General features: G+C 43.4%; 1 protein-coding gene across 4 annotated transcripts; it reads right to left on the bottom strand.

The window, feature by feature from the left end:
* Positions 1–230: 230 nt before the first annotated feature.
* MKRN1 (makorin ring finger protein 1) lies at positions 231–21416 on the bottom strand. 4 transcript variants are annotated; one of them, XM_084306498.1, is made up of 8 exons: positions 21153–21416; positions 15875–16003; positions 11366–11610; positions 4976–5298; positions 4276–4490; positions 3490–3600; positions 2906–3029; positions 231–2443 (listed from the first exon to the last, which is right to left on the bottom strand). In XM_084306498.1, exons 1-8 carry the CDS (start codon positions 21338–21340, stop codon positions 2231–2233), a joined length of 1548 nt encoding a protein of 515 aa, XP_084162624.1. In that variant the 5' UTR covers positions 21341–21416; the 3' UTR covers positions 231–2230. The 4 variants fall into 4 exon arrangements, with proteins under 4 accessions (XP_084162624.1, XP_084162625.1, XP_084162627.1 ...); XM_084306499.1 differs by having other exon boundaries at positions 2915–3029; XM_084306501.1 differs by lacking the exon at positions 21153–21416 and adding an exon at positions 17818–18020.
* Positions 21417–21842: the final 426 nt, after the last annotated feature.

Below are 21842 nucleotides of genomic sequence, written 5' to 3'. Positions count from 1 at the left end.
ACCTGCAGCACCCTCAGTACACCCACTATGAGGTAAACAATTTCAAGTCAAACCAGAAGGATGTATTCTTGCACAGGGAGTGAAGCCAAGGCACTTCAAATGACAGCATGCATTTTTTTGTTTTGTTTTTGTTGTTTTGAAGTCAGGATTTGTTGGTGAAAATTCATGGAGTCTTTATACCTTTTTCATCTTAACACTGCTATAAATAATTTCATAGGCCTCTTCAGTTTCTGTATCTTAGGTATTTATTCAATATATACTATGTTTCCTTTAAAAGAAAAGCTGACAATGGGTGTAGACTGTTCGGCTCATCTTTTCATAGTCACATTCCTCAACACGTCTGAGTACATTTCTAGTAGGTAACTACTGTATGCAGTTCAACAGAACACTTCTTTCTGAACACACACAGGCTTAAGGAAGCATGTGGATTCCCAGGCAGTGCTCAGGCTTACTGTACAAATAGCATTATGACAGGAAACTATCAATAGAGTATGTACTGCAGCTGACTTGGCTCAGGACAATAGGAGTTATACCATAGTGCAGACAGTAGCCACCTCTGTTCTCGCTAAGGGCTGATCTGTTCCTCCGGCTGTTCAATGGTCTCAGCTATCCGTTCAGAACACGTTCTTTACGTTACAGGCTCTTTTTTGGAAAGGTTGTAACAAAGTTAAAACTTCATGTTAGCGTGACAGGATTCTTCATTACTTAAGAGTAAGTGACAAATGCCTTTGTATTACACAAACACACATGCCACCGCCACCCCTCCCCACAAATCATCAAGCTAAAATACAGAAGCTTCGAACTTAAAAGAACAGACAGACCTCATTTAATTTTGGGGGGGTTGTTTGCTTTTTTTTGTGTGTTTTTGTTTGTTTTTTTATTTGGGAAAAGTGCTTCTTACAAAAGGCAGCTGCAAAACATTACATTATAGACCTCAGAACAATTTCTCATTCCAATTAAAAGTGAAAGGAGAGGCAGTCTAGGGGACAAGAGCAGCAGGAGAACAGATCACGGGGCATCCACGAGTCAATAAAAGACAGCAATAACGTAATGCAAGGTTAAAATTCCTGTACTGGAGCTTTGGTGGCAGAGTAATTTCTCAATGCAAATTACAGCCCAAAACTGCATGACTGACTTCATAAGCAGTAGCTCACATAAGCCGAGCAGCTTTACCAGGCAACCCGCCGAGCTCAGGCGCTGAAGGGCACGCATACCTCGGCCCAGCTGAGAGGCACGCTGATTTCCTAGGAAAGCTCACGGCTTACGTGGTTGCACCAAGTTCTAAAGTTTAAAGAGCAATACAGCTAAAGGGGCCTCTCCGGTGTTCCTCCGACCCCACCTTGGCTAACCAGATTTCTGCTCCTGGACAACCCTACTAATACACATGAAAGAGAGCTGGTGTGTTAAGGAGTTACACATGATAGTTAAGATCATTGCAATAGACTGAGCTGAGACCACTAAATCAGTTTCATGTCCAATTGGAGGCTAGACTTCATGCACCAAGAGGGGATGAAAGGTGGTCTTATTATTTTTTAACTTATACAGAGTCTCCCCATCCTTGAGGTCCAACTCTACATTTATCTGTATATACACATAGAAGTTCTCCTTTCACTAAGACATTATCCTTTCATGCTAGACACAGTAAAAACCCGGAACATTCACACCTGGTTCTGGTTACACAGTAGTAATAGTAATGTGCAAGTAAACAAGAGACCAAAATCACAAATGAAGATGTGTACATGAGGGGGCTGGAACGAGCTGATGCCAGAACAGGTTTATTTGTATCTGGTCTGCAGTCAGAAATATTGATATAAGGACAGAAGAACGGCCATCAGCCAATTTACATCCCCACTGCATGGCCACTGCTCATTTTTGTATCTGGGCTCTTCAAAATGAGTGTGGAAGTCCTGTAAACACTTTAACCCTGGAACTGGGTGAGCTCTGTTGGGTACATAGATGAAGCAACAAACCTAAGCTAACTGTTTGACAGTTAAATTCATTTTTACAAAAACTAACATTTTGAAGATTTCTTGTTATTTGTTTAAACAGAGGAAAAACAACACTCCTGGGATGGGAGGGGGTGGGAAGAGACAGACCCTGGGTAAAAGTTATTACAACAGCACCTGGAATTGATAGGCCTGCCTAGGAGAAACACAGGCACTGCCACAACACCACAGGTAATAGCTACTGCCTGAAGCCAAGACAACAGTCCACACTCCACTGACAGGTGCTATAGATCCAAGTCATAATAATCTTCCAGCTCATCATGAAACAAGTCCCACTCGTCCTCGGAATCTGTTAGCTCATCATCACCTCCTGCTGCCAACAGCATGAGCAACATCTCACCAAGCTCAAAGGTCACCACCTCGTCTTCATCGGTCTCAAATGGATCACCATTCTCTCGCTCCTCGATGAACTCCCAGAACCGATTCCTTCGCTGGGCCTGCAAGTGGAACACACGCATTTCCCCAGGTGACCAAGTGGTACAAGACAGGAGTCTTCCCAGGGGCTGAACACCATCAGCCTCTGGTGTACTTTCTGACATGTAGGAAACCATGGTTCTCCTTCAGGGATATACTCACCTCTGGTAGAATCTACCCTTGCACATCCCTATTAATGCTGCCCAACATTTTACCTCAGGATGTTGGTGTAACAGGAACTTTTTTTTTCTTTTCTTTTTTTTTTTTTTTTTTTTTTAAGTTCACTCTTTTACACCTTGGCCTCCACCACTCCCAAACTTTAGGCCACCCCCTCCTTCAAATTCACCACTACACAGGTCTGTCAGAAAAAACAGTTTCCCTATCCTCTTCAAGACAGATTTAACGCACGCCCCTCTTGATCTGTCTCTGTATATTCAGATATATACAGAACACAAATCACCACCACTAACCCAAAAGCTACTTGCCGTTCCTACTTTGGGTCTTTGCGGCTCCTCTTGACGGCCATCAGGATATGCATGTTTGTAAAAACAGTTCCCTCCAAACGGGCAGCTCCCACGGCCTTCGTCAAAATACCTGCATGGCTTGTTGCTGGAAAGGAAAATATCGCAACCCTTACTACAGCAGACCCAACCAGACTTCAGAACTGCATTTACCTACAGTACAAGGGGATCTCAGGTATCATTTGAAGCTGAAGATACTTTGTCAGTACAACACCTACGCAAAAAAAGGGTGTATTACACAATGCTTGTACCCAGCAGGTGTGGGTCAATGCATGCACAGGGGCACAGAGGGCTTGCACAGCACAAGCTGTACCACCTTACGGCTACACCACCGGTGCTTTATGTGTACAAGGGAAAGACTGAGGTCAAAGTACTTAGGAACAGTTTAGTGACTGTGTGGTTGCATGCATTTGCAGGTGGGTAGGTAAGGATGGACTTCACGAGTGGGAGTGGAAAGGAGATATGAGAAGGCTTTAAATCAGCATCCTTCTCCATGTGGGCCCTTATCTCTGCGCTCTGAACTTGACAAAAGGCTGCAGTGCTCGTACCTCATTGCCTCCTTGTATTTCTGAATGAGTTTCTGCTTCTCTTCCTTCTCCTCCACCCAGTACTCACTTGGAATGACAAAGTTAGATGTGATCCGACATTCTGGGCAGGACCTGGGGAATGAACAGACTGTGCTGCAGAACTCCACATTACAGGGTGCTCTCCTACACAACAAGTCACAGCATATATCGATCTTTACAATCTATTGTACAAGTGCACTTACTACATGGGCTTTTTGGTCCATATTCTCTCGCACATGAAGATAACCTAAGCTCTCTTCGAGAACTCAATAGCAATGGCAGCTGGTCTCAAAAAAACACTTCACACAGACTCCTTTTTCTTTAGCATTAAATAAATTTATTTTGTTTCAATTTCTGTATTTATTTTACTGGATTCTTTTCTTTAGAACAGCCTTTAAATGGAGAAATTGTTTGTCAACTGATTAATGCCCTAGGGCGGTAATGAATTAAGCAGCATACATTCTGAACTGGTTAATCTGTTTTCAGATTCCTGGCTGGGTGTCCAAGACAAACAGTAACCAGCGGACAACACACTACTAAATAAATGAAAGCCATTTTCTACCATTAAGTGACTTTTGCAAACTTAATCCACATTAACCAAATCAGAGTGTAAATGTTACCCCTTAACAATTACTTCACTTCCAAACTGAAGTTAGCATGTATTAAATGCAGTCTCTGTGCAGGGGGGAGGCCTGGTGCAAGTTGTCACAAGTTACTAAGTTCTTCCATAGCAACAAATAGCACAATCGAAATGGGAAAGTGCCTCACTTTATAATCTTGCTCTCAAATTGTTTAGCACTCCTCCACTTGCGGATGCACTTCAGACAGTAAGTGTGGTTGCAGTTGGAGAGGATCCCAAAGCGGCGCTCACTAGGATTAGCTTTCTCATACACCACCTCCATGCATATCCCGCACACCATGTCTTTACTACGCTGGACGGCAAATGAAAGCTCCATGTCCTTCTCGTGAGCTTCAATGCAAGACTGAAAAGGAGAGACAGAGAAAACAACTACAGAGACAGCTGGTCACCTGGTGAACTTCAAACAGGTTTTAAGCTCAGTTTCACTCTTACTTTGCATAAAGAATGGAAAATGATTAAGCTGCAAAGTCTTTATCCTCAAAAAAATAAACATTGCTTAGACAGTGGGAAACAATTTAGAGTTCAAATTCACTTCTTCAGACACTGCTTTTAAACATCAGAAAAGCAATCTGAAAGACCATCCAGTTTTATTAGGCAAAGTACAAAGCTTTAGTATCTTCACCCAGACTGCTCTCCCAGCACAGATAAGGAAACCCAGATGCTTTTGAATATGGCTCTGACAGGAAACAGTCCAGTTTACAACAGGAATTTCTTTCTCTGTCTGACCTGCATGCACCTTCAAATCAAAGGGTATTAGTAGCAAGTGATTACAAGGAGCTAGGAAGCAAGAACTGAAGGCTGTTTAACACCAGACAGCTGTCTGCTTACCTTTATGTGCTGGGATCTCTGGGCAGCATCAATGGGATGCAAGACCTGCAGCCCACACATATCACAAACATCCCCATGGATATATACGCAGTTTTCTCCATAACGACATTCTCCTACTGCGGCGTAGGGGCACAGTTGCTTCTTCATCTCCTCGTTTTCTTCCTGCTTCTCGTATTCTTCCTCAATCACCATTCCATCCAAGGTTCCATCCAAGGTTCCATCCAAGGTTCCATCCAAGGTTCCATCCAAGGTTCCATCCAAGGTTCCATCCAAGGTTCCATCCAAGGTTCCATCCAAGGGTAACTCAGTGCAGGAAGTAGCAGCTGGGAACAAAATTAAGGATGGTAAGCAACACGTTCAGATTTATAGCGTTAGGAGTGTGTTTTAATGCAAAAAAGTCTTCGAACAACCCTGCTCAAGTTATGCAAATGGATTAACAAAAAAAAAAAAGAAAGGCTTACTTCAGTCCTAGTTTCAAACCCTCAGTACGAACCAACCGTTATTTTCTCACTCAAGAAAGCAAGACTAATTTCTGGTGCAATTTGTTCTTCTTTCAATTCAGACAAGATTAAAGCCGTAAAGGTTTCAGTGGTCAGATTCAAATCCATTTACAGGCTAGGTCTACACCACAGCTACTGAGAACTAGTGAGATTTTCAAGAGCATTATGCAAACCACGGGCCAGCAGCAATTAAGTAACATGAAAAATCTCACTGCTTTGAGAATCAGTTCCACATCAGCTAACATCATTTTTCCTCCCCAACAATTACACAGCTGAAGCAACAGAGTTGTATCCAGCAAAAGAAATGCCAAAAATGGAACCACCACACAAGTAGTTCCTCATGTGCAGGTTAATAAGCCATGTTGCTGATCAGCATGAAGTAACTTCCATTTCTAGACTCCCAAACACCTGCATGAAGAACAGAAGAGCCCTGTCCAGATCCCTCTAACCTTAATTTTAGGTATTTGCAAAAAGACACCACCCAAGACAGATATCTAGTCTGGATTTATCAAAACATCAGTACCAGACATACAAACCTAACTTAAAGAAACGCAGTGATTTTCAAGGTACTCTCATTACATTCTAAGCTAGCCATCAATTTTGAAAAAAAAAAGCTGAAACACAAAATAAATTCCCTACCTTACTCTAAACATAACTGAAATCAGTATAGCCTCTCTTTGCTATTTAGATAGGTTCTGCTTCAGACTTCTCCCTGTTCCTCTTGAAAACACGCTTCTGTGTCACCACAAGCCAAATAGCCTTTTGCGATCATGATAAAGTAGGATGATAAACTAAGTTACAAGACAAAAGCAGTTCAAGCATGCAGGAAGATAACAGAATTATTATATCCAGAACAAATACAAAAATACAAGGAAGAACAGCAACTGGATTTTATAACAATCACTGGTTATATTAATAAGAATGAAAAAGTCTTATGTGCTTTTGAAAGTGGAGCTTTAAAAGCTCAAGATTTGGAGAAGGAAGCACACAAGCAGAGGTATACTTGGATTACTAAGAGTAAAGGACACTTTCTCAAAAGGAATCAGAGGCTGCATGCTCACACAGATTTTACCCCATGAAATAAAGATGCAAAATAAAATTACAGAACACCCTGACTTGGAAGAGACCCACAAGGATCATTGAGTTCAACTCCTGGCTCCACATAGGACCACCCAAAAAAAAAAAAATCAGACCACACATCTGAGAGCATTGTCCAAACACTTCTTGAACTCCAGCAGGCTCGGTGCTGTGACCACTGCCCTGGGGAGGCTGTCCCAGTGCCCGACCACCCTCTGGGTGCAGACCCTTTCCCTAACCCCCAGCCTGACCCTCCCCTGTCCCAGCTCCATGCCGTCCCCTCGGGTCCTGTCGCTGTCCCCAGAGAGCAGAGCTCAGCGCCTGCCCCTCCGCTCCCCTCGTGAGGGAGCTGCAGGCTGCCATGAGGCCTCCCCTCAGCCTGCTGTGCTCTGGGCTGAGCAAACCAAGGGGCCTCAGCTGCTCCTCAGTCATCTTGCCTTCTGGACCCTTCACCATGTCCATTGCCTTCTTTTGGCACTCTAATGCTTTTATTGAAACTAATAAACGTCTATCAGCTTGGTAGCCTTTAGATATAGAGGAAAGAACAAGCAGGTCCTGGAGAGCTCACAGTTTAAGGGGAGAAGCAAATAGCAAAGATTAGTGCAGGAAAAATACTAGCTCTCAAAAAAAGTTGAAGTTCACTTCCTGCTGACTTTGCATAGTAGAACTATTTCTGACTTTCGACGTCATTCATGCTGATCTTAGACAAGTCTGTTTGCTAGTAACAGTCACAACTGCTTTTCAGAAGTATAAGTCAACTGTTTACCTGCTCATTTTCAGCAAAATGTTCAGAACCAGAAAAAAGAAAGTCTTCATTACCTCCTCTTCTCTATGAGTTCTAGTTACTCTTCCTTGATGTTAATTCACAAGTAACCATTTACTAGGGTTTTAACCTTCTGCCCAGCTAAACGCAATATGAAAATTTGTACCCATTAATTGAAATTCCATTCCCCTCTACTGGTGTTTCAGATGTATCACCTTCTCCAAAGGTAGTAACAAAGATCTCAACTACCAGTCAGTTTCTATACCCTCAGCTATCATTTTTGCCAGTGTTTTATTCTAGTTAATGCTATCAGATTTTATTTTTTTTAAACTAGCAAGGAAGGAGAGTTTAGTGGATATTTCTTTGAATGGGGCTGGCAAGATTTTTATTTTTTGCAGTTATACATCCCTGGGAAATGTGTACTTTGAAATCAGAGGCACATTTGAGATTTTTCTTAATGGAGAAAGTTTCCAGAGTCACCCGCACTCCTCTGAGGAATATCCTTGGCCAAATCTTTATGCAGGAAGGGTTTTATTTGTTTAAAAGAAAACACACTTCTTACTTCAAGTTCTTTGAAAATAAAAGCTTTGAAGTCTTACCCCAAAGCCTGATTTACAAACCCATTTATTTATTTATTTATTTATTTATTTTATGCTAGGCCACAACAGGAGAGAGCAGAACTTCAAATTTCGGCAAAGTATACAAAACTTTTGCTTAAGCAACAAAAAACTACAATACTGAAGACTGAAATCATCAAGCAAAATATACAGTATAGCTGGTAATCTCCAGCCAAGTCCACAATACCACCCTTGTACAAAAAAATACAACCAGTTCTTGTTGTCTAGATGTCTAGCCACTAAGACACAGCTCTGTGAACATCAATCTTCAATAATGGCTTTAGGTACCCCTATGGGATATGACAGGGTAGGAGGTAGGAGAACATGCTGAAAGTGACATTTGTTTCCAGTCTCAGTCTTCTGTGCAGTCCCAGCACTTCCCCTCAGCTAGAGCTCTATTTCAATGACATAAAAATGAAATTAATCTTTTTGCTTAGTAATAAGAGGCATACTTAGTAACAATACTAATTTACTTAGTAATAATTACTTAGTAATAATACCTAATACCTTCCATAGTAATAATATAGTAATATAATAAGTAAATAAGTAATATAAGTAATTAGTAATAATACCTAATACCTTCCATAATTTGAAGCCCTGCATGAGCATCTCTTGTATCTGCTACAGTTTTGCTCCATGTTGCTAGAGCCTGAATGTGAAAAGAATATGGTTACTAGCTCCTATTATAATGGATGACAACACATCTAGGCAAAGAGGAAAAAAATCTCTCCCATTCTGACGAACTCATTAGGAGAACTCTGAAGGCATTAGATATTATCTCATCTGTCAGTGTGAAGCTGTGCCTATAAAATAAGTATTTGCTTTCAAGACCTTTCTTTCTCCAGCTTCAGCCCACGCTATATTCAAATGTTGATCTCTTAAAAGGATTATTCAGATTACTTGTTTCCCTTAATAGGGTACACAGAACAAGAGCATTCCAGTCCACTTAAACCCACTCCAAGAAGTTTAACAGTTCCTTCCATGAAAATCTTCCAGTCTTCCATTTATGAAGTAAGACATATACTTGGTTAGCATATTCTGTTAGTAGATCTTTTCAGTGAAGTTAATCTTCTCCTCACGTCCACCATTTAAAAGGGGAAAAAAAAAAAAATATAGTCCTCTACAATGGAAGACAGCAAGTCTCTCTCCATGCTGCAGGAATTCTGTACATAGAATCTGAATGGGAAGAGTTGGGCTAAGTGCATATTGCTTGCCTCAGAAAATAAAGGAAAATAGTATTAGACAATCAGGAGTATTAAGCTTCAAACACTAAGTCTTCTGCATATAAGTACTTCTAGACAACTCCTGAAACTCTACTATGTTGATTTTTTTAAAAAAAGTGTATTAAACCTCAGGCCATCTATGGAACAGAAACTTCCATTCTTCTAGTGAGACCACCCAAAACCACTAAACTGTGGTATTGCAGGATGAGCTCATCTCCTAATCACCCCTCTCTGTGGGAATCATAAGCATGTACCTCTCAAAGCACAAGCATATTATAGCAAACCAATGTGAAACTGAACAAAGGTGTCTTCAACCTTTTTTGACGCTTTCTGACTGAAATCTTCATGAAAGATACCTAATGAACATTCCTGAATGATCTTGACCTCAACTTCTCTCTTGACTCCAGGACCACTTTCCTGAAAATCTTTTCACATAAAGGATATTCTTCAATTCAGCTTGATGCAACACACGTAAGATCCCTAGAAGCCCAGGGAAGAGGCCTGTGCTTTAATAAATCTTCAGTTAGGAAACAAGACAGTATAAGACATGTTAAGATAGATGCCTCAACGTCTAGAAATACTGAAAGAAAGTCATCCTATATAAACTAGCTTATTGCCATCAATTCACACACCTGCTTTCACACTGGGACAATTATTGCCATCCAGTACATATACATCTGGCAGCCGAGAGGGCAAACCACATTTTGGGGTGCATTAAACACAGCACAGTCAGCTGGTCAAAAGAAGGGATTCTTCCACTGTCTTTAGCATTGGTGTGGCCTCACCTCGAATATTGTGTACAGTTCTGGGCTTCAAAATATAAACAGGATGTTAAGATACTTGAATGCATCCAGAGGAGTGCGACAATGCTGGTAAAAGGGCTGAAAGGCATGTCCTGTGAGGAGAAGCTGAGTACACGTGGGTTGTCCGGTCTGGAGAAAGTGACTCAGAGGCACCCTCATTGCTCTCTGCAACTCCCTGACGAGGGGAAGTGGAGAGGGAGGTGCCGGACTCTTCATGCTGGTAACTGATGAGAAACACACGGCACTGGCGCAAAGCTGTGCTGGGGAGACTCAGACTGGATGCTAGAAAACAGCTCTGTACTGTGAGGGTGGTTGAACACCAGAACAGGCTTCCTAGACAGGTGGTTCATGTTCCCATGCCTGTCAGCAGTCAAGAGGCATTTGGAAAATGCCTTTAAAAGAAATACTTTAACCTATGGTTAGCCCTGAAGTGGTCAGGCAGTTGGACTTGATGCAACCCAATTCAGCGTTTCTTATATTGCCACCTTTCTGCTCTCCCTCAGTTATTCCAGAACATCTAGCAGACATTACAGCAGCAGAACAAATATGGAAGCGTGGTGCACCTGTACCTCAAAAACTGAGTATCCAAAGAATTGTCACTATTTTCTTTGCTAGGCCATGAGGTCATCTTCAAGATAGTGCATTTAGTCACAAATCAGAGATTCATCTGCATTAGCAGAATGCCTTGTCTTAATGGTAAAAGATGAGCCACTGCTAAGAAGCATTATCTGAGCACTTTATGCCCAGAATAATTTGAAGTTATGTCATAAAGGATATGTTTAGGATTCAATCCTAATTTGATTATTCAAGGCCAAAAGTCTTTAGTTTAGACAGCCAGGTATTAGAGATTATGCTAAACACAAGCAACCTACGTCCCCTCTAAATTTAAAGTCTTTGTGCTACCTGTTTGCAAGGAAAGCAGATGACAGGTACACTACAAACAGTCCAGTCCCATATGATGGGCCATATTGGGACTCACTGAGAGCGAGTCCCAGTCTCACTCTCTAGATGAGCCATCTTAGTCTCATAAAGTTAAGTCTCAGGTAACTAGAATACACAATTTTCAGCCTCTGGTCTGAACTGCCATGGGGTTCATGAAAGCAAGCATATGGTTTCAGATCATTCTGCGGGAATCTGCACCTCCACTGGAAAAACCTTTACGAGTATGCAGAGACTGTCTTTAAGCATACCTGGTTTTAGAACATCATGACAGCAGTAGTAACTGATGTGGAATGATCCTATTATTCATGCCAGAAAACTCAGGTAGAACTTCATGACAGAACAGTTGAAGTGATTCATAAAGCTGAATAGCTACACTCAACAAAACCAGAAGCATTAAAATAAATGCACTATGTAGAAACTGTTGACCCTTGGCAGAAATTTACTGTTATCCCATGATCAGCTTACCACGTCCACAGTATGGCTGCCCAGGGACAAATTCTACAGCATTCACCCAGTCTTCAACACCTACTCCTGCAGCTGCCATATCTAAATCTTCAGCTTCTAACTCAACAAGTTCTTCTTCAATGGTTTCATCAGGGAATGATGCAAGGTCTGAAGAGACTGAGGGATAAATTTTTTCATCTGGATTCACAGTAGTCACATCTTCTTCTTCTTCTTCTTCCTGTATCAGTGGCTTGGTGTGTTCATATCTAAAAAGTTAAAACACATCATGTCAACTCATCACAAAAAAGTACTTCTAATCCCTCTGGTTGCTTTATGGACGTCAACCGATTGCGATGTAAACACCCTATAATGAAGAAAGATCTAGAAGTGGCTTGGAAGAGAATGCCACCGATGACCCTTTACACAAGTGGAAGAATTTCTGTAATGTGTCAGCACTGCCTACAGGAATCAAAGGTACTCTGGCATTTTGTAAGAAACAGAGTAGCACACACAAGTTTTACTTAACTTACATAGAATGAACTTCAATTATTTCCAAAATTGGTGATGTACCTGTCATACACATGCAGTATTATCAAATTTAGTCTTTCCAAAGCTGAATGAACTCACTAACAGCAGATACTGCTGTCTTCATCTACTCAGTGGGACGGAACAGAAAAATCTTCTTAGAGGCGCAGTTACAAAATGAGAGCCAGCAGACAAGTTCAAAGTGGGAAATGACAATAAGTTATTAGAAGAAAAAGAAAAAAATTACCATGAGAGTAGTCAAACACTGAAACAGGTGCCTAGAGAGGCTACACAATCTTTGTCCTTGAAGATAATCAAAAACTTGACTGGACAACGCCATGGGCTACATGACCTGCACTGACTTACCTTGGCATCTTGCCTCATTCAGATTTTACATTGAATTTCAGTAATCCCTTGAAACATCTCCATCTTAATGTGGAAAACGATGCTAAGAACACTTTGATTCTTACCACCCCTGAACAACAGGGAAGCATTATTTCCCTCAAAAGTATCTTCCAGCAGCTAGTAGACCACAAAGACAATAATTAATTCTCCCATGAAGTCTTAGATATCTGCTGACTAATTTCAAGGATGAAGGTAGAGAATTCTTGGAGATCACACAAAACCTTTAAGCAACTGTGATTCATTTCCCTTGTGTCAGATTGGAAACAACAATGTATCACAGTTCTTGCATATTAAAGAAGTGCTCCCAGCTGAATGTCAGCTCTGAAATCTCAAGGAAGCTATGAAACGAGTTTAAAACACAAGCCTCCAGACCTCTGTGTCAGTGGTTTCCAAAGCAGGGTACATGCACTCCAGGTGTTATGCAAAAACAATCCACTGGAATTCAAGAACAAAGTATCAGAATTTCTCTATTGAAAAAAAACAAGGGAATTAAGCTTTAGCAATATTTAATATATGGATTGAGGCCAGCATCCTTACTCAGTCCATATGTCAAAGGGTCCCGTCACACATGGTATGCAAGGTGTACTTAAGGAAGAGCAGGTGATCCATAATGCAGAGGGACTGACAGCAGCACCCTTGCTTGGTTACTTTTAATGTATTGTAACACTGCAGTTTATACCTGCCCCATTAAATAGCGTCACAGATTATATTATCAACTTTTAACTCAACTCACCCTCACAAAACAAACAAGAAGTTTAAAAAAGATTCCTGCGAAGTAACTGTGGATTGAAGATAACACAGAATGTGAACACAAAACAAGATGTCAGAGCTGACACTTCCACTTACTACGAGCTCTTCCTCAACCACGGTACAAGATTAAAAACAGTGATGACCTAATCAGATCTGACAAAAACTTGGGAAAAAAAATCAAAATTACCAAGAGGACTGTTTGAAATACACATTTGTAATACAGATCCACTATTGTTCATAACAAGCCTTGCACCAACTGCACATTAGGCCTTCAGGTACTAGCTAACAATAGTATGAAGCCATCACTGTTAACAAGACATTTAAGAGCAAAGCATTCTGAACATTAAGACCAACTTTTATAACTTTTTCCAGAGATGTTTCAAATCATGTGATAATCAAATGTTTTTACAAAAAAAGCGACAAATGTCGAGAAGTGTCTTTGAGGTTTCTTAAATAGTAACAGAAAGACAAAAAGCCACATACAAGTCAGAACACTTGTTCTTCCTGATATGGCAAAAACGGCTGAAATAATGCATGGAAAACAAAACAGCAACAAATGAAAGCCTTCCTGTCAGTAAATACTGTTGGGAGACACAGAACACTGCTGAAGATTCAAAGAAACAAGTCCTAGAACAAATTACGCAGTGTGGGAGGTTTACAATAGAGGCAGATGAAAGTACTTGTTAGTAACACATCTCAGCTTATGGTATTCAACAGATTCTGTTTCAACAAGGAAATACGTGAACTGCTTTTTTGTGAGCCACTAAAGGAGAGATGTACTGGAGAAGATGTATTCTCAACAGTAAATGACTTCTTTAATAAAAACTATGTTTTATGGGGAAAAACTGCACAAGTGTAACCATTGAAGGAACAGCTGAATTGACTAGAATAAATAAAGCGTTCCAGGGTAAGATTACAAAAAGCTCCACACGCAAAATTCATTCATTGCATCCCTCCCAGGCAAGATATTGTAGCAAAAGAGTTGGAGCCAGAAGCACACAAAATGCTACAGGATGTTGTCGATACGGTTAACTTTACAAAAATGAAGCCTTGAAAACAGCTAAATCTTTCCAATATTTTGTAATGAAAAGGAAAGTTACAATGAAAACCTTTTGTACCACACTGAGGTTTATTGGTTATCTCACAGCAAAGTGCTTAAAGGAGCTGTCACATATGAGTCACACATTTTTCTTTCATAAGACCAGAAATGCTGCAGATCTACTGAACTCTTCGGTGATGAGAAGTGGCTGTGACTAGTATGCTACCTAACAGATATTTTCAAAACACAAACACAAATACTTAATCTGCCCCTTCAAGGTAGGAGTGACATTTTCAGAATGAGAAATTAACTGCTTTTTGAAAGAAGCTAGTGCTATGGAGATGACATATTGAAAACGGCTGTTTGGAAACACTTCCATTATTGTATGATTTTGTTGCCAAAAACAATGAAAGCATGTTACCCATGGAAACACTCATATTTGTACATTTTAAAAACTTCTAAGCATGTTAGAAGATTGTTTATAAGTCTTCTAAATAGTTTCAGTGTGCCTTACACTCATTTGATTAGTTTGCAAGAGAAATTGATATCAGAAGTCAGAAATTTACTAGCCAAATTTCAACAAAACCTTTACATACTTGGTGGACAGGAATGAAAAATGAGCATCACGATTTAGTAAATACAGCCAACAACTAAATTCTTTTTGGATCTGCATATCTTTGCGAGCGATCTTTTTCAGTTTTAACAGCCATTAAGGCCAAATACTGACATAAACTGAGCTTACAACCAGACCTTCAAAACACTGCATAAAAATGTTCAACTGATTTTAAAAAATAATGAAGCATATTGAACCACACTGCTCTCAGTAAAAAAAAAAAAATACAATATTCTTAGTGAAAGCAAGGTTTTGCATATAATAATTGAAAATCTGTGCAATTTTTAGTGTACATAATCTATTATGTGTACATAATAGTGCACATAATTACGTACATAGTGTACATAATCTACATTCATTAGAGTTATGTGCTCCAGAGTCTTTCACTGGTGGCATACATGATCAAAGAAGTTGAGACCACCAATCTACATGACTATGAAAGCAGCATTGGCAGATACACAGAAGGCTAGAAGTTTATCTTCCTTATATATAGTTTTACTTTCATGTTTAACACACTGCTACTAACTGTGAGCTACCAGGTCATGATACGAATTTAATCATGCATAAGAGCTGCAACAAGATAATGTTACAACTCCTGGTAAGTTTTAATAAAGTGAATTTAAGATGATGTAAAAAAAAAAAAAAAAAAAAAAAACAAGCCTTTATGAAGCTTTGCTACACTAGGAAAGCATTAGTTTCCTTTGTTCACACATTTTTGTTTCTCTTTTTCAAGAGCATAGGCTAAGTTATATGTTTTCATACCACAGGGTCAATTTGCACAGGTAGCAGTTTAAAAACCTAGACAACTATACTCCAGTTACTTTTTCAGATGTGACAGTTTGTCTGAACAGCAATTCCTGAAGAGAGAATAAGAAAAAACACATTCATACCTGTTCAGGCTTCATCATCTACCAAATGTTACTCATTCATCAGTTCAGCCAGTTTGAATGTAGTCTCAGATTTCAACTCATCCCCTCAGATCATTACGAAACAAAATCACATCCTGACAACTGCTGCTTTTATTGAAACCAGTTCTCTTCTCTCCTTGTCTCACTTTCACTTATTTTCAAAACCAAAGCAAACACTATAGTATTTAAAATACTTTAAAATATATGTATTTTTTCTTCCCATGAGCTCTCTACTCAGGGACTTGGAATGAAATTTTTCCCCTACAGCATGGTCTGTGGCATTTCTTTACCTGCAATGATCTCCGTAAGCACAGCATCCTCGCTGATAATACCTGCACACCATGGCAGACTGACTAGTGGACAGGTCATGGGAGTAGCGACAGTTGTCTCCTTCCTTGCAAACTCCATGCATGAAATACCTGTAAGACAGAAGATTACTGTGAATTAAGAACAAACATTGAATCTGTAAACACAGCACTAGGATGATGAGTTATTTTATAAATCAAGGTGTGCTGAATTAAGAACATCACTAATGACTCATGGGACTATGCCCCAGTATAAACACACAAATAAGAAAGTCTGAAAAAAGATGAAGCCTTAGCAATTCCAATGAACTGCACTGCATTTATAGGGGCTTATGCTTAAAGAAGCCTTAAAAAAAAAAAAAAAAAAAAGTAAAGTAAACCTTATCCTGGGCTGGGGACAAAGTTTTAGCAGTAGCTCCTGTGTTTTGACACAAGCAAAAACCTTAGACAAGCCTACCACTGAATCCGACATCAAAACCAGCCATATCCTAAAAGTTTCCTTTAAAAGGAAAGTCTATTGTTAATTTGTAAATATTTGAGCCAGGAGTAATTTCCCAAGAATGCAATACATGTTGTTAATGGATAGTTATATTTGACTAAACATGCACATTAGTTTTTACCATAGGAGCCAGATAATCAGTAGGAGCACCCTGCTTCAATACTGTGCTGCCTGTCCCAAACTGGACACTTCACTCGATTTTAGCATTTCAAATAAGGCAAGTTCAGTTAAATACCCTCAAATTCAGCTGCTCAAGCAAACTGAACAGTGTTTTTCCATTTGGTTTAAGTTTTAACCCAGAAGACACAGGCTTCTTTACATTTAAGGCCTTGTAACTACTGAGGCTATGTACACTCAAGACTCAAGAGAGCCACAAACAAAAATGCAACTTAAAGTACATCTTACCCAATCAACACAGAAGTATTAATCACCACCACCACCCCCAAAAAACCTACGTAAGAACTGCTTACTAATAGTTCAGCTTACAAAAGGCACTGGCCCTCAGATATGAAGCAAGCTGCAAACTTGTCGCAAACAGATTTAGTAAACACGGAAAATTGTTCAGGTTTAGGTCTCATACAAATCCTTAGCTTGTCTATAAACCACTCGAGTGAGGATTCAGACTTGGAAGGGTACAGTCTGCTTCCATCTTGCTGCTGAAGGCCTGCCCTCCTGCTACACACTGGCACCTCTCTGCATTGGCACTACCCCTGCTCAGCAGCAGCACCAGGTCCTGTGAGGCAGGGGAGGAGATAACAGGATCACCTTTCACAGCACATGCTAAGACCAGGAGAGCTCTTCACAAAAAAAAAAAAAAAAAAGCACGTTCAAGTCGATACCTGTACACGTACAGGGTTATTGAACCGCATGAGCTTCTGCATGGGTACTCAGACTGCTGCGTTGTTAGGATGCCAGATAAATCAAAGGCAATACTTGGCCAAACGACACAAGCCAAGCTCTATCTGTAGCCCAATACCAGGGAAATATTTGAACTTGAAGCAAGTCTTACGAGGGCTGACAGAGGGTATGCAAAACCAGTGGTTTACTCAAGGTACTCAGAAGAGAAAAGCTAATGTGGTTTTATAAGCCACCAGCTGACGCTAGCCATCAGGCTGAAATTCACACCTCAGAAATGCCACCTGGCTGTGTGCTGCAGCTACACAGCCAACCAGAGAAGAAACACAATCCTAGGGAGAAATAAATAATAAAAAGGCCAGATGACACTGCAGGATATTCTCCCCAGAGCAGGGAGTAGGTTCGTCAGGTTTGCCAGGTGGCTGCACCAACAGCTCTGCCAGCACACACCAGGAACAGGGCACTGAAACAGCACAAACCACACGCCCCACAAAGACAAGTAAGAACCCTCCACCCAAAAAGCACACACAAACACGCCGACACAACCCGCTCACCTGCCTGCAGACAAACCCACCTCAGGGCCAAGAACCCAGCACGCCAAGCTCATGGAACCAGAGCACAACCGGAACCCACGGCTGCTTTAAGGAGCGGGACCCACACCAGCAGGGGCAGGAGCAATTCGGGGGGTTGCCAGATGTCAGTCACTAGCTCTTTAAGGGTGCTGTCTCCACCCGCGGCTCATTTCAACACAGCGCTGCTTCCCCCATGTGCCGGGGCAGGCAGCTCCCCGGCCGCCTGCTGACTCAGCACGGAGCTGCCTCAGCTCTCACCCGACATCCCTCGGCAGCTCCCGCGGTTATTCTTAGCCCGGATCAGGTCGCCGCTCAGACCCACCGCAGCCAACTGCTAGGGCTGAGAGAGGCAACTAGGAGAAAGGCCACGGCTGAAGGGAGAACTCCCCAGGAGCACTCGATCAGAGCACTGCCCTACAGGCGCTGAGCCAGGCTCTCCCACTGTCACAGAGCAGACACAGGCCCAGTCCCCTGCCTCCCTTCCCTGCTGGTGTTGGGAAGTTCAGGATACCCACATTTTAATGACCTGGATTTCAGCAATGCCTAAAAATATAATAATCCACTACAGATTCGTTCCCCTGCTGTTAGGACGTGATTGCTTCGATCACTTGCCATTTGCTGGAGCAAAAACATGCTTAATGGCTTTTATTAAAAAGACACCGCTATTTGTAACACGGGTAACTGCAGCCTAAAATCCTAAGAGCTACCAGCTTCTTTCTGACAGCTTGCTTAATATACATTAGGCGTTTTCACACGTGTAATCCTCTTAGTGAAGCCACTCTGCAACATTTTCTCTCCACAGCTTGAGGCTTGCAATGGGTTTGCTTGTTCAAGGCGTGGCTTGTCCTTTGCCTCAGGTCCACCTCGTTCTGCTCCCAGGTAACCCCGTTTTGTTCCTAAGCTACAGGGTTTGCCGAACGGGAAGGCCACACCTGGCAGCACGCTGAGCCTCCCCCACAGAGATACCACCCTTGCTGGCAGATGGGAGCCTCGGAGGGACACGGGCACGGCTGCTCCGGCTTCCTCGGGAGGCCTGGGCGGGTTGTGAGCCCCTGGGGAGCGAGGTGCTGGGGGAGAGGCCGGGCACGCGGCTCCAGCGTGGCACGCGGGCACCCAGCCACCAGTGCCTGATGAAATTCGGCAGGAGCCAGCAGCCTTATGAAACAGGGGAAAAGCAGGCCTCGGCGGTATTGATCTGCTCGTCCCTTCCTTGCTGTAACCTTCAGCAAGCAGCTAGCGGGGTGTCCGGAAGAGAGCGGCTAAGAAGGGGCGATGGAGCAAGCATTTCAAAGGCCTGTGCGCCACACCTTATCGCTCGTGTTGCACCACGTTAAGGAGGCACACGTCAGTGAGTCAGGTTCTTCGTGCTGAGAGGCAAGTAAATACCTGGTCCAGGCTCTAAGGAAGAGCAACAAAGCTACACACAGGCAGGCAGCTCCCAAAACACAGCGATTTGGCTGCTAGAGGGTTTTATTTATGGTCAGTTACTGAACACACAAGTAAAACACAATCAATTTACATCAACTCCATGAGCTGATTATTTCTTAAGTATTGCTGCACAAAATCTGGAAAACCCAGATATCTGAAACTATCAGCATCAAGTCCTGGGTTTAAACGTTGGCTATACCCCTGCTCAGTAAACTTACACATCCACCTAAAACTGGAGGGGCAGAGACACTTGGTAAGGACTACCATTCCTTTTCTTATTTCAAACATACCAGTAACAAAAGGATCAAATATGAGTTGAGTTATATTTCATAACTACTCATTCCCCTACATCTTAGTCCAAATTAAAGGATTTTTTCCCCGCAGCACAAAAGCCTTGAAAACCGCTGAGCCATAGCGATGTAACAAAATCATTTCTCATGACCTATTAAGAAACAGGATGAATCCATCATTTTTCATCCAGAGGTCTAAACCTCAGCTGCAGAAGGGCACTATTCACAGAACTACAAGTCTCGGGGACATCAAAGTCCTTCCTCTTAGTCATCGTGTCTCCCACTCCAAGATGGCAGTCGTCCATCCCAAGGACACCACCCTGACGTAACAAGAGCAATTAAGCAACTAATTTAACACATCAAGTCTCCAAAGCAGCAGTAAAAGCTTTCCCTGGCAATTCTGAAACTCTCACTTCTGAGAAAACAGCATTCCTCCATCAGCCACAAAATGCAGAGTATTTGTGCTGAAGAGAGCCCCATTTCTCAGAAGTTTTTTTAGGCATTATCTGCTGCCACTCCTATGGCAATTCAGATAAATAATGCCTACAAACACATGGAACTCTGCAGTGTTACTCAAACCAGAAACTGCTCTAGATGCTATACTGAAAAAAACTATTTTGAAATGCTTTTGAATCCCTTCATCCTGCAGTTAAAACCTCTGGGTCATTCATAAAGGTAGAACAAGGTTTAATAATGAGAAGTACGTTATTTTGGTAAGAATTTGATTTCCCTGAGTTAGGTTTCAATAGGGTGTAGTCCTTGTTGGCTTATCACACAGCCCCAGAAGATGGAGTTGAATTGTTAATTTCATTTTAAAGCCCGAGGAAAGCTCTCTGGCCTACAATTCGAAGGGCCCACTAAAAACAAACAAACAAAGAAATGAACAAGCAAGCGATGGCAGGGCTAAGAGGATTAGCCAAGAAGAATGCAAGGGCTCATTAGGCCTGAAAACTGAGATCTCACTCTTGTTTAAGCTCGCGTTAAAGCAGGTAAATCATTACAAAGGCCCAGCTTTAACTTCCCACTAGGCCTAGGCGAAAGAAACGCATTCATTAGGCCACCGCGGCGGCCCCAAATCAACCCCTTTGCTCCTGCAGCACGGCAGTCGCCGCCTTCTAGCTGATTCATTGTTAGCCGAGCAAACACACGTGCACACAGCGCAGCCCGGCCTCGCGGAGCCTCTCGGCCTGCCGAAGGGCAGCGGCACAAAGGGCTGGGGGAGCAACCGGGGCCCGGCGGCGTGCAGGGCGAGGAGCGCGGACGGGATGCGGATTTTTATTGTTTTATATATTTTTTCGGAAGCAGCTCGGATCACATTCACCCGTTAAACTCGACGTGGAGGGGTTTTACGTCGGGATAAGCGGCGGGGATGCACACAAGGCGCCCTCGCGGCCCTCTCCGCAGTGCCGCAGCGGCGCCATGCCGGGGCGGGCCCGGTGCCCCCGCACTGCGGGCGGCCGCCTCCTCCCCCCCCTCCCCCAACACCGCGGGGTCACCGGTAACCGGGGGGGGAAGGAAGGGAGGGGGGGGGGGGGGGGGGCGCTGCGGCGGCGCGGCGGGGGAGGGAGCGGGGAGGGGAGCGGGGAGGGGAGGGGTAATGGCGGCCGCGCGGCGCCTACCTGCAGGTGACCTGCTTGGTCCAGCCGCCTCCCGGCCCCAGGGCGAGCGGCGGCGGCACGGCGGCGGGCCCGAACAGCGTGCCCGCCTCCTCCGCGGCTGCCGCAGCGGCGGCGGCGCTCGGCCCCAACGCTGCCGCTGCCGCCGCCGCGGCGCCCGCCGCCGTGCCCAGCGCCACCGCCTCGGCCATTACTGTTTATCCCCTCACGGCCGCAGCCCGGAACTTCCGGCAGCGCGGCCTGACGGGCGGCGGCGGCGGCGGCGGCGGGGCGGGAGGGGCGGGGCGAACGGAGGGCACGCCCACTCCGCCCTCCCTCCGGCCCGCTGATTGGTTGGGTTTGGGCGGGAACGCCTCCAGCCCCCCCTCTCCCTCGCCCGCCTTCCCGCTGCGCAGCGCGGACGTTAGCAACGGCCGCGCAGGGCCGTTAAGCGCGGCCCCGCGGCGGGAAGCGGGCGGGCGCGCGCGCGGCCCCGCGGCCTTTGTTGGGAGGGCGGCGGCACAAGATGGCCGGCCTGAGGCGGGGGGGGGAGGAGGAGGAGGAAGAGGGGGGGAGGGGGGGAGCCGTGCCCTCGGGTGGCCCCGCCTGGGAGAACGGAGCTCGGGAGTTGTGGCTGAAATAAGCCAAGCACACACACACACACACACACACACAGCGGTGTGATCAACCTGGTGGTACACACCGCGAGTAAAA

This window comes from Netta rufina, assembly GCF_964035555.1.
Source record: "Netta rufina genome assembly, chromosome: 1".
Classification (NCBI taxonomy): Eukaryota; Metazoa; Chordata; class Aves; order Anseriformes; family Anatidae; genus Netta; species Netta rufina.
The sequence above is the reverse complement of the archived record's forward strand: the minus strand, read 5'-3'. Positions and strand labels throughout refer to the sequence as shown.

Excerpts from the sequence above, each read along its gene's own strand:
- MKRN1 (XM_084306498.1), bottom strand. The coding sequence starts at position 21,340 with ATGGCCGAGGCGGTGGCGCTGGGCACGGCGGCGGGCGCCGCGGCGGCG. Across the intron at positions 11,611-15,874 it reads GCTTACGGAGATCATTGCAG|ATATGAACACACCAAGCCAC; the intron begins GTAAAGAAATGC and ends TTAACTTTTTAG. Across the intron at positions 3,030-3,489 it reads AAATACAAGGAGGCAATGAG|CAACAAGCCATGCAGGTATT; the intron begins GTACGAGCACTG and ends TTTCCTTTCCAG.